The sequence below is a fragment of the Miniopterus natalensis genome, chromosome 1, assembly GCF_054644295.1.
Source record: "Miniopterus natalensis isolate mMinNat1 chromosome 1, mMinNat1.hap1, whole genome shotgun sequence".
Classification (NCBI taxonomy): domain Eukaryota; kingdom Metazoa; phylum Chordata; class Mammalia; order Chiroptera; family Miniopteridae; genus Miniopterus; species Miniopterus natalensis.
The window spans coordinates 8,218,339-8,231,875 of NC_142081.1; the positions used below are offsets into that span (position 1 = coordinate 8,218,339).

Sequence of the window (13,537 nt, forward strand, 5' to 3'; positions counted from 1 at the left end):
CCAGTTTTCCCCTACCTTTCCCGTAGAGAACTTCCCTAAGAAATCATTTCCATCCTAACCTTCTATAGAACTTACCATTCATTCTATCTTGTCTGGCTACCCAGTTATTCCACACACCACTGTCCTCTTCAACAACTAAGCCGCAAAGCACTTGAGAACAAAAGCCTGGTCTAATGCCCACAGCCTAAAGCACCTAGCTCTGTGCCCACACGGACTGGAAATGTAATACAGTCATGTGAATTTAAGTCAACCCTCCTCCATAAGCTGTTCATGCTAGGACTACAGTTTGTTACTGAATTTGAACCGCACTTATATCCATGAAATACTTCACTTTTCTTCTAAGGTCCTACCTACTAAACGGAAGTTTCTTAAACATGAAAATTTTCAGAGCAGCTGATTTTAATCTTCCCTCTGTCAGGCTGAAGGCCCTGTTCCCAAAATGTGTGCATCCTTCCTTTTTCTGAGTCAAAATTGTGAAACTGCTATGCTTCCATTTACCCCCTCATGTGCCAATGCCCCAACTGCATAAGTGAGCCACCCCCAGGTTACAAAATGCCTAGAGGACCCATCTTAAAACAGGCAGAGAGATTAATAACAACAATAACTGAAACACCTAAAGTGTTTACTCTGAACTCCACCCAGTTCTGAGCGCTGTCACCTCCATTAGCTCATAAAGTAACAGACAACAAACAACAGTTTCCTTAAGTATCTTCCTCTAGCTTCACTCTGACACTTGACTCGTGGCCCTACACAGCTGGGAAGTCAACCAAAAATCTGGTCCTTTCCGTTTTTAAAATTAGTCTGAGTCAATCCCACAAATATCAAGCATTAATAAGGCTACTAAATGTTTCCCTTTGGGCCTGGTAGTTTTATTTCAGTATGTAAATTGAACGAGGTGCCTTCCCACCAAACAACAGAAGGCAACGCCCACCTTCCCACAGACTGCATGATGTCCAGCAGCAGCGGGGCCGCCAGGTCCGGGCTCAAGTGAATGAACGTGGAGAGGACCACGATGGCCAGCCCCAGCGTTTCCTCGTCGTATTCCTCCAGGATGGCCCCGCAGTCGTGGCATCTGCAAGGAAAGCAGAGGAGTGCTCTCCACGAAAGCCAGCAATGATTTCAATATAGAACAAATTACATACAGCCATTTCTGGGGAGTCTTGGAAAAGTCCCCAAAAGGAGGTCAGTTGTCTAACGATAAATAGGAGACTCCACTGTCACCATCACCATAGACACAGAAGCAGCCAGCACATGTGGCAGGGACCAGGAAGGTTCCTGGGCCACCGAGAACATTCTTTCGGGTCACAAACACCTGGCCTAGAGATGAACTACTACAGTGAGTGACAACTGGACTAATAGTTTAGAGCTTCTAGTTGAGGGATTATGTATGTGAAATTACTGCTAAGGATAGTCAGAAGCTAGATATTTTTTCATTTGTTGAAATTAAACATGAAAAATGCCTAGACACAAATGGAAGCTTTCCTAAGCTTTCAAATTTAAAAATGTCCTTTTAGTGGGTGAGAAACAGGTAGTCAGGTCAATAGAACACTCTAGAAAGCCTGGGGAGCCTGGATGGCCGTCTCTTCTCTACCACTCAGGTCAGTTTTATGAACTCACCATACCTAGAGAGTGTAATATATAAAAACACAATGGCACAGGTGGAGGGATGAGCAAAAAAGGGGGAAAAGAGAGAGAAAGAAACACACTGGCACCTGCTCTTTAGTAACTTACGACTTGCTCCTCTGTAATATCTAATGTAGGCTCAATTTAATTCATCTCAACCAAAGCCAAAGCTCTTCTTTTCAGCCACAGCTGGGCAGCTCTATAATGGGAAGGGAAAGTCTGCTGGGAAGAGCCAGGGAACCTGAATTATGAGCGCTATTGTGAGCCTTCCATCCAAAAACTTCCTAAGTAATTGACTTTTTAAAAATATAGAACTCACATTTGTACCAAAAAGAAGAGAAATGGAATGTATACACAGGCAACCAGGAAGGCAAATAGGAAAGGTTGGGACTTGGAGGATGGCACACAATGGGGAAATTACCAAAGCAGGAGCCAGGAGGAGTCCTCCACAAGCAACTAGGTGCTCCCCATGTGGACATACCAAGGCAGCTGTTCACACAGGCACCGTCACGCCTTCAGTAATGACTGTCAGCTGTGCGCAGCTACATGGGTCTTCCCTCCAGCCCCTTCCACCTCTCCCTCCTCTCCTATCACAAGCTTGCCCCATTAGTCACAAGGGTTACTTTACCAGGAAGTCTCCCTGGCCCAAGGGGATCCTCCAAACCTGAAACCCTTTAAGTCTTATGCTTTATCATATGCAATGAACAAGCATTTATGTGCCAGGCAATGTATAGGGAGCTTAGAGTGTAAAATACTCTGAGAAAGCCCGGCCGGGCGTGGCTCAGGGTTGAGCATCGACCTGGGATCCAGGAGATCGCAGTTTGATTCCCTGTCAGGGCACATGCCCGGGTTGCGGGCTCAATCCTCAGTCAGGGGCGTGCAGGAGGCAGCCAATCAATGACTCTCATCATTGATGTTTCCCTCTCTCTCTCTCCCTCTCCCTTCTTCTCTCTGAAATCAATAAAGATTTTTTTTTAAAAAAAATACTCTAAGAAGAAAGTGTCCCAGTCCCTAAGGAACTCACAATCTATTACAGAATGTGTATGTACGAACAACTAAACAATTAAAATACCCTGTGATAAGTGGTAGAATAGATAGATACATCAAATACTATCGAAACTTGGAGAATGGCATGACTAATTCTACCTTATGGAATCAGGGAATGTGCCTTAAATTGGGTTTTGAAGCATGAATAGGAGTCTACCAGGCAGAGATAGTACAAAGAGAAGGGCACCTATGAGATCGCAGAGGAGAGAACACATCAGGCATGCTCTGGAGAAGATGAGAGGGCTTAGCAAAGAGTTCCTGGTGAGGAGTGGCAAGGCCATACCTTCACAATCAAACGGGCTTTTATAAGCTACTGCATTTGGACTTTATCCTATAAGAAATCTAGGGATAGTGAGGGCTGACAAACCGAGACGTGGCATAACCAGTTTGAGATTCAGAGAACAGGTTCTGCTGGTAGAATGGGAGTGAGGATCCAGTCTCCAACTCAGTCCCACGCTAATAATGTGAAGCTTCTGGGTGGGGCTCTACTTGTGTGAAATTGCTGCTAGGAGCAATCGGTAAGTGGATATCGTCTGCAGTTGTCCAAGTTTTTTAAATGCCTTGGAAGCTGCCTAACCGTACGATACTATGTTTCTAGAATAATAAATGCATACCAGCACTTAGGGCTACAGTCATTGGAGAACAAATTATAGCACACCTCCTCTGGAGCTTTCTCATAGCCACAGTGGGCAAACTCTCAGATTCTGCAAACATGGTGAAGGAAGTAACTGTGTGAGCTTACTTGTCAGTCATCACCGTGGGCTGCTCATCTGTGAATTCCTCGGGTGCTGGCACAAACATACTGACAATACTGGGTGCTGACAGCAGGCTGGATTTAGTGGCCCCTGGGTAAGCAGCAAAGACACAACCGGTGAGTAAAGATCTGTTTCCGAGGGCCAGGAAAAGCCCTGTTCACCTCTTATAAATCCTCCAAAGATCACATTCACAGGGAGGTAACAAGGACAGCCCAATAGCACTGTGAAAACCCTCAAGAGTAAAATGAATTCAAGAGAGATCGTGATTTGTTTCGGCTTGTATGACTTTACCAGCCAAACTCCTATCTCTCGCTTTGCTTCTTGACCTTAAAAAAATCAGAAAGAGGTGAGGTCAGGGTGAACAGGGTACCAGGACAAAGATGAAGAAAGGGGGAAATCTATTCAAGGCTACCCTAAATGAGTTATGACCCTTACTTGTCAGGCATAAATGGAAGCTGCCCATACGATAGCGTTTCTAAAATCACAAATATGTACCAACACTAAAATGTTGCAAATTTGGGAAAGGAGTAAGTTCCCAGAACTCCACACCCCTAAGTGAGAGGAGATATTTGAGCTAAGAAATATTAAGACGGTTTTCTGCTTTGGAAATTAGTATCATAAGCCCCAAAATGAAAGACTTCATTTTTCAAACTGAAATATTTAAAAATGAGATATCAAGTGTTTTGAAGGAATCATCAAGTGTCTTCAGCCAATCAACACCACACAGTTTAAGATCTTGGGTTTTGTTGCCTTCAGAGAAATCTGAGGCAGGAATCTTGGCAGCGTGGTCTAGCGATGAGGAAATCTGGAGTCAGGAGACTGCTCTCCATCAGGAAACCCAGCAGTGCTGGCAGATGCCTGGGAACGTGGAAACGAGGCACTCCAAGAAGAATCCCAAAGTGACTATCCAGAGCAATGCCCTGCTCTACGACAGAACCCGAGACTGAGTTCTCCGAACAGGAAAGAAGGCAAAAAAACCCGACGGTCATGAAAGAATCTGTTTCTCATCAAGGAGCTGGCAACTTGGTGCTGAAAAACAAAACATAACTGCATGATCTTTCCTTAAGTAGGGGAAAGATAATGATGCAGAGAATTGGTTTCTAAAGGAGTCAACATAAAAATTTTAGAAACCTAGTCAAGTGGGCAATGCGTTTCAATGAGAGGGAGAAAGAGTGGCGTGGGCCTTTGAAGAGGCAAAACGCTGCCGGGCTATACTGACTCCCTCGCCAGATCAAAGGCTCCAAAATGTGCTTATGAGAAGCCTGAGACCTGCAGACCCAAAAGGCAAAAAAAAAGTATCTGAAAATGTCTTTATGTTACATTTAAAGATCCCAAATGGGAACCCAAATTTTACCACTCTATTTATCAGCTGTTTCTGAGATACTACTCTCTCTTGAGTGTACCCAAGTGGATCATCAACAAAAATCTCCAATTGTTTTCTTAAAGATGTAGCTTGGAGTGGAAGCAACAGTATTTATTATAAGCATAAGTATGTATAACTTGATTAATAGTAGAAAAGGCAAGAACTGGGCCAGGATAAAAGAAGATATGACTGATTATTAAGTGCGAAGGTAAAGAACATGAAGTGGCTTCAAGAAACCAAAACACAGAACGTTTAAATCCAATACACAGTGTACATTTCTTGAACACTGACAGACCATGTCTATCAGATCCCAAAATGCCTGTGGTAAAAGTAGAAAAATTCAGCCCATTAGATATATGGTGATGTATACACAGTCTTACTAGAAACATAAGAAATTGATTTTTTTTTTTAAAGCCTCTGAGTCAAAGCTTTCAGATTACTGCCCATTATTGTTATACAGAATCACAATTCAAGTCAAGAAAAGGGAGGAAATCGAAGTTGTCTGGGTGGTTTCAAGCCAATTATTTGTATCCAATACAAATGCCAACAAACAGGTATTTTTGACAATAGCATCTTGAAGTTGTGTTTTCAAATGACAACACAGAATGTGTGACACAATATTCATGGCAGTCATCTATAAAAGTGGAGGGGTTAAGTTATTGGGCAACAGTCCCCGTAAGGCAACATTAGCTGAATCAATGGATTTCTGAATACTGCTAGCGATGTGACAGCAAAGAGCAACGTACAGGAGGAGGTAGGAAATGCAAAAGGGAAGCCATAGACATCAGCTGCCTTTTGTTATGGCTGAGTCACAGCTCAGTCTGCAATGTTAAAGGCAGTCTCACTATTCCCGTTGTTGGCAATGCTTCTGGGGTGACCACCTCTGGTTCCCCTCCTAAATACCCAGCATACATGCTATCTGGAACTAGGAACAGAACTAGAAGGTTCTTAGGAACTTTAGAATAGAGAAGGGACCTTCTCCAAAGCCCAACTTCAAAGCCGGAGACTTTAACAAAAGCCGCTTTGGGAATCTGGGAGGTAAGAGAAAGTATAAAGGTGTTGGTTTGTCTCAAAGCATGTGTGCACACATCAGGCCCTGAGCTGCCGGCGGACTCTTCATTTCACAGTGACAGGGACTCGCCGTCCGTCTTTCCTCTCATCACCCCATCCTCTATGTGCTGCTACTACCTGCGTCACTGAGTCGTGGACAGGGACCAGAGTTTGTTCGACCACCCCGATTTCTGCTTATAAAAGCTTTTCCTAGGCCCTTAAATGAGAAGAATCTCCTTTCATCAGATACAGGGACTAAAACTGCTACTCAGTGCGATACGAATGTTAGCAAAATCTGCAGATAAATATCCCCTCATTCCTAGGGAGAATTAGAAGAGTGATGTGAATAGTAGGTCTGCTTGATCTAAGAGGCTAGCTAAGAGATAAGACCATCATTCATTTTTACTTTTTTACTTCTTACAAATGATAGGGTAACTTGCTTCCTGAATTAAAAAAGAACAAAAGTAATGATTAACTAGTCATGAGATGAATTTTGAAAATATATATCCTAATGACCTTAGCACAGACTCATTCTCAGCTTGCGCCTATGAGCAGCACAAAGTCAAGAGTACAGTCCGTGCAGTTTCCGATGGCTGACTAGAAGCTATTCATCAGTGATTTCAACGTTCCAGAAGGAACACAGAGAAGGTGGGCATGCTCAGAGAAGCAGACACAGACTGAGATGGAAAGCTGATACATATCGGGAGGAATACCAAAGGACCCAGGGACGTGTGGTCTAGAAAAGACTGAGGGAATAAGCAACAGATGGCTATTAAGAGAGACTGGACTTGTTCTGTATGGTCCCAAGGGTTAGGAAGTCACTCGAAGGAAGAACTTCCTGTTGGTCGTGTTCGGAGAGATGTCATACATTCCTGTCCCTGGAGGTGTTTGAGCAAAGGCTGGAGCCTCTTCAAGGAGCTGCTAAATAAGAGATTTCCACACCTGCTGAATGACTCGATGATTGACAGATACAGTTTCTTTCCGTTTCTCACAGTCTGCGACTCCGTGGCTCCACTCACCTCTCATTCTCAATGGCTGTCCCTCCAGCTCAGGGTTTAGGCACATTGGCACATTACACTGGCGTTTCCCGGGCTGTATCTGTTCTGTGGACAAACAGAGCATCTCAGTCTTCAATGTGGCAATTGAGCATAATTCACAATACAAAGAATTTAACCAATAATCTCTTGGGGCCATGTTTTTGGTCATTATTGTTGATTATTAACATTTACAGGAAACATCCTACTTTTTAGGGCAGGGCTGTTTGGGGTTTCACTACAAACCTGCCCTTTAGGTATATAAAATGCAATTAAAAACAGAAGAGCATCTAAAACCATCCAAAAATAGTCCAGATTCCCACCCCCCAAAAAAGCTCAAATACCGTATCTCTTGATATGAAATGAAAAAAATGAAAGGCTAATATCACAGCCATAAAAGAAATGTTTTATGCAAATCAATAAGTACATAAGTGATCATTTGGGGCAATGGCCAAAATGGTCATACAGAAAACATGTGGAACTGGTAGCAAGAAAATGACAGGCGTTTGAGGACTGAGGAACAGGAATAAGGGGGCAGGGGCAGAAATGCAGGGGCAGTGCTTCAGGAACACCTGTCTCGTATGAGAGATGAAGCAACATAGGCCATCAGATGTGCATCCCCGGACGGAGGAGAGACAGCATTCTGTGAGCGAGCAGGTACATGCTGAGGGGGCTCGATTGTGACCCATGTTTCAGGCTGCCTTTCTCAGTGTGTCTACATGACCAGGTTTGTTCTTTTGGAGACTAGCAAGTCACTGAATCAACATATGTGGTATGAAGTCCCATGCCCCCTAACACTGAACTACACGTTCATCGCCTCTCCTCTGGTCTTAGATTTAGGGAGAACATTTTATTCCATGAGCAAAAACAAGAATGTTGCGATGAAGCTGTAGTTGGACTTGAAGGATGGAAAACAAGCCCTGGAGAACTCAGGCAAAACAGATTCAGACAGCATGGAAATGGCAAGTATTAAATGAGAAACCAGAGTGACAGGAACAAGGCTGAAGTTTGGTTGAAAAGTGAAAAATTCCGTTAAATGGGTTATTTGGCATCAGGTAGATTTTTCTAGATTAAAATTTAGACTGGAAATAGAGCGCTGTTTGCCTTTTTATCTCTACTGAGTCAATCAAACTGGGTTGTCATTATAGTTAGAATCTAAAACAGCTCAGGCTGAGCTGCTTGCTATAGAAAACAGTACAATGGCTAACTACTCTTTGGGGCCCACAGGTCAACCCAACAAAAGCTGGGCATTTAATTATTAAAGAACTAACCAAACAAAAGCGTTCATTCTCAGTTCCTTACACAGCTTCATCTCAGTAAAGGGGGCAACAAAGTCCTCTTTGGTGTGAACAGAAGATTTCACCCAAACTCACGAGACTGGTTATCCACTGTCTTTCTCCTGGTCTCTTTTGCCTGTTGGCTTTTGGCTATTTCATTACTCACTACCACCTGTCACTAAAAGAAAGATAAAACACTAAACCCTCAAAATGTTAACCACCCTGATAAAGGCCAGGAAAGTTGAAACTATTTGCTAAGTGTAGGATTGCGTATAGTGTCTGAGATTCAGTTATCTATACCAGCTCTTTTTTTTTTGGTTTTTAAGATCAAAGGGGGAAAATAAGTTGAAATGTACGTAACTATTATGGTTTTTTTAAAAATAACAGTATCTCAAGATTTTGGCTTTGTGGACATTATAATTCCTGATTATAAGGAAGGATATTAAAATAATCTCATATAACCGTAGCCAGAAAGTACTAACCAAGATACTACATTGGCCTAAACCAAATGTTAGCCCCCAAATCAGAGTGATAAACCCTGATATTTTCCTAGCGCATCCATGTTGCCAAGTGCTTTCACACATATAATCTTGTAACCCAAATGACCCATTTAATTTAAAAGACAAAAAAAAGCAGGCACTCAAAAGAGCAGGACTGGGGCAGTAACTGCTAGCTTGGGAAAGGGGTACGTGTGCAGAAAGAAAGTGGTAGCGAAGTGAAGGAGATGCGGAGTGGTCGTGTGTAAACCAGACACGTTGCGGCGGGCAGCCCTTTCTTTAAAAGTGAGGTTAGATGCGCTTCCGTCCCATGGGCATGAGGGTGTGGCTGCAACCTGGTGGCCCTGCTGACTCAAACACACAGCTCATATTCCCAAACCTACCAGCAGATCATGACATCGCTGAGCTGACACTGGCTCTTATTATTACTATTAATAATCCTTTATTTTGGGCACTTTATAAAACAGAGAATACCGACGGATAACCTGGTGTTTTGTTTGGTATTTTTAATTCGCATCATGAAGTCATAGTGCCATTCCCCCTTTTATGCATTTACATCATTTAACTCCCAGATAGATAACCTAGTATCTGGAATCTAGATCTTAAAAAAGAAAAAAACGAGTTGGACCAGCCTAGATGGGAGAACAGATGGCTCTAGAACACTTAGAAAGTTTAAACAGGCTTATTAATTACCTTCGGGTTTTTAAAAACTATTTTAACCACAGAGCACAAGAGAAAATCTATTCCTCAACAAGGGAGCAGAGGGGACACAGAGAGACTGGCATTAGCTAATCTGAGAGGTAAAACAAGAAGAAAAAGCTTGACCCACCAGTGTCCCAGTTGCTGATGTTATGGGGGGCGCTAGACTGATGTTCCAGCTGTTGCTTCATTAACTGGCTCACTGTCAGAGCTCCCAGGGATCCCCTTTTCATCTGCCTATACTGAGCTATATGGAGGAAATTAGGAGATGATTACTAGGGGGAATAAATCTGCATGGCACACAAAGGCTCTAGACATCCATATAGAATCTTAATTGAATCTTCCTCAGCTATGCGTAATTGTTTGGTAAATTGTATGCTCCTGTCCAAATGGAAAACTAAGGCACTGTGCTATTCTGGGTGCCTTTCTGCACTTGATAAAGAAAAACCAGTATCTATGAGCACTTATCTGTAGCCTGTAAATATTTACCCCAACAACATGATTATTGTCATTAACTTTTTATTTATATACTCTGCCTTGTTCCAAAAAGGATTTAAGACAGATAATTTCACTCTAGACTTATAGCTCAATTTTCTTTAATGGAGCTTGTACATAATAGTTTCGGTCTCCATTATATCCCCTGAGGTCCCTGTGTGTGTGTGTGTGTGTGTGTGTGTGTGTGTGTGTGTGTATACACATACATGTATATTTTGGAGTAGGATGACACATATCAACCCCGATTTTTAGAGAGAAATTGAAGCAAATGAAATTATGTTACTTGGAACCAACCAACAAAGAAGCAGTCGTAAAACCAAACCATGTTAACTCCAAAGTCAGTGCTATTTTCAATCTCCGTATGAGCCTTCTCCCACTATTTGAAAAGTGTGACTCGAACAGTGTTCCACAACTATATTCCAGTATACATCTTTGTGGTAGAAAATAGCGGTAACATTTTTATCCTGCGTTAGGCACTGACAAATATCCCACCAATGAAATGTGAAGTTATAAGCATTTCCAAACCAGAAAAACCATGAAAAGCACTTCTGCCAGGAGACCGCTGAGTGACAAAGCCACCTGCTTCCTTCCCTCCTATTCCTCTGCAAGCGGTCCCACCTGTCCCTGCCACCAGCCCAGTGAGAAAGGCAGAGCACCACTGATGTGCTTTTTCTACATGATCCCAAGCACTGGGATATTTGAGAACTTGTGGCCGTTCACTCCATTATAAGGACAATTTCAGAAACTGAAGCTCTGCACTATGTGACTTAAAAGGGGGTAGTAGAAACTGGGATGACTGTATGGCCCCAGAAAGCCTTGAATGTTACACACAGGTTTCACAAACGGTACCAAGGCAGCAACTTGGTGTGATGTAAAATCAATCATAACATTATTTTTCATGTAAGTAGCAGGCTATTTGATTCATGGTGGTCATGACATGCTTAGCTACAAAATAATCAGCTAATAAACTGATGAAAAGACAGGGGTGCAATTGGAATTCTTGTGTGTTGGAATCCATGTTAACTGAACTCATGGAAATGACTATGCAAACTAATATGGAAAAATCTCTCAATCTTCTGGCTGATTGGGAAAATTTATAATTTTGTGACTCACTTGAAAAGTACAGCTTCTTTAAAATTCAAAAGTGTAAATCTTGTAGATTTCACAAACTTAAAAATCAGCACAGGAAAAAAAAAGATTTAAAATCTCTAATGATTGAATAATTTTTCCAATTCTCTGCTGTTTTTATAGACAACAGAATTCCCTAAGAATAAAAACCCTTAATAGTTAGCTCAGTGTGTAAGACCCCTGGCATTATGCCTCCAAGAACACATCACCAAGGGCCATCCAATCCGTGCTTTTAATGAAGAGGAGGAGGAAGGTGGAAATCTAATGCCAGCGACTTGGGAGTTATGACACACTGGATACATTTATTTTATGATACATTTAACTGGCACTGAACTCAAACTGACTTAGTTATCCTTCTCAAATTATAGCCAACTTGGAATTCTCATTAGAATTCACTTTTTTTTTTTTAGATGACTTATGCAAATTAGGAGGAATAAGTATGCTTTCATGATTTTAGTATGCGGACTTAAAAACGGGCATTTTATTGGGTTATCAAACAGGTTTTTTGTGATTAAAAAAAAAAAAGAACAACTAGATTCAGAACTAGCCCTTCCTCTCTGCTACCAAAAGGGCAAATAACGGTCACTTGGAAACTCTTCCTTAGAATGCCTATATTCTCTATTCTAACCAAATGTGAATTATTCTAAGGCAGTGTGGCATATATACTAAAAAGACACGGGCTTGAAAAGTCAGACAGACCTGGCATCAATTCCTGTCTCTGCCACCTAGTAGCTGTGTGACTTTAGGCAAGGCAGTTAGGCTCTCTGAACCTGTTTCCTAATCTATAAAATAGGGTCAACGATACACTGCTAATGTAAGGATCGAGTAAGACAGCAATGTGTGTAAACAGCGCGGCACAGTGCCTGGCACACAATAAATGTCAAGTAAATGCTAGCTCTTACCACTATTATGACTGTAAACTCCTTGGAGAAGGGGTGTCTTATTTATTCACATCTGATCCCCAATGCCAAGCACAGTGCCTGGCACCCAGCAGCCACTTAATAAATAATTGCTGAATGTATGAATGCATGAATGAATGAACGATGAAGATGGTGATGTCGTTCCACACTACCAGCCCAGGTTTAAGTTAAGATCTTGATCTGATTTGTCAGAATCATCTTCATTTCAAGAGAGTCAAATGAAAATTAACCAACCCCCCGGGCAGTGTCCACATGGAACAAACGATGCCAGCGCATGTGACAAGGGTTTGCAGAACTTGCAGCTCTGTTTATGTCTGATTCCTGTGGAAAATTTCCTATTCTAAAATCTCTTAATCACCTCCACTGAGCCAGGTGGACACCCTATCCTCACCTCAATGGAACTCAAGCTCCTCAGGACAAAATCTAGGACCTAACAACAGAAGGCAGTTTCCAAATAGTTGCCTCTTATAGATCCTGTAGAATTTCAGGACTTTTTAAAAAATATATATATATCTTTATTGATTTCAGAGAGAGGAAGGGAGAGAGAGATAGAAACATCAATGATGAGAGAGTCACTGATCGGCTGCCTCCTGCACGCATCCCACTGGGGATTGAGCCCGCAACCCGGGCATGTGCCCTGACTGGGACTCGAACTGCAGTCTCCTGGATTCTACGTCAATGTTAAGCCGCTGAGCCACATCTGGCTGCGCCAGGGTATTTTTATTTTCTGATTCAAAAGGGCTTGATTCTATCATGAGATATCAGATACATTTATTTTATGATAACATAGATAAAATTTTGTCAGTGATGGAGGTGATTCACTTAAAGTGTTCCATGTAAAATTCTGCCATAGACAATGCTTTTCACTTGCTCCAAATCCAGTTCCATGTTTTATGTCTAGGCTTGTAATATATAATTCTTATTTTATTTAATGATGAAATTCAGTGATTATTCCTTAACATCTTAGGATTCGTGGCCCATCAGTAACCATATTGACTTATCAAACACTTGAGATGTTGACAAAGGTGGGCCTATGCCTCAGGGTCTCTGAGAACATACAACATAGTGTCACCTGGGAAGCTAACATATTAAAAAAAGAAAGAAAAACGACCAAGAGTGTGAAAATTGAAAATAATGCAGCAAAGGATGCTTCAAAATCAATGCAGAAGAAAGCTTACTTGATATCGAGGAATGGCTGCTTGTTTCTGGCACACCTGCTTCTAACGTAGGGGCAGACGAGGATTCTCGTGGCATTTCCAAAGTAGAAAGTCCTTTAGTAGAGGGATCTGCAATCACAAATATTATTTAAAACTCAGGACACTGATTAAAAGCAAGTTCTAGATAGAACAGAACCTTTTCTATATCCTTTCCCCGCTTGCCTAATACCTTCTACTTACATTATGTACACATTATATACCCTTATATATTATCTGACCTACTGATTTCTTTAATGGCATTATATACAAAGTGGTTTCAAAGTTCCATGGGAAATTGCTTGCATATTGCACTCTGCGTTTGTGGCCATGCCTCTCAGAGATCAATGTCAACACAACGACAAAACTAAGGCTCGTGTGCTCACACCGCCTGTCCTTGAGAGGGTGCCATCCCTTCACCTTTCCAGGCTGCATTTCTCTTCATCCAACACCTAA

At 42.0% G+C, this 13,537-nt stretch overlaps 1 protein-coding gene across 3 annotated transcripts in view; it reads right to left on the reverse strand.

Moving 5' to 3' along the window:
- UNC79 (unc-79 subunit of NALCN channel complex) overlaps nt 1–13,537 on the reverse strand; it is a 161,654-nt gene that overhangs the window by 47,346 nt on the left and 100,771 nt on the right. For all 3 annotated transcript variants that reach the window (XM_087813828.1, XM_087813833.1, XM_087813832.1), the window contains 5 exons: nt 13,067–13,174; nt 9,476–9,592; nt 6,858–6,941; nt 3,413–3,515; nt 932–1,072 (listed from right to left, as the gene is read on the reverse strand). In XM_087813828.1, coding sequence (XP_087669954.1) covers nt 932–1,072; nt 3,413–3,515; nt 6,858–6,941; nt 9,476–9,592; nt 13,067–13,174 — 553 coding nt within the window. The remainder of the gene's footprint in view (nt 1–931; nt 1,073–3,412; nt 3,516–6,857; nt 6,942–9,475; nt 9,593–13,066; nt 13,175–13,537) is intronic.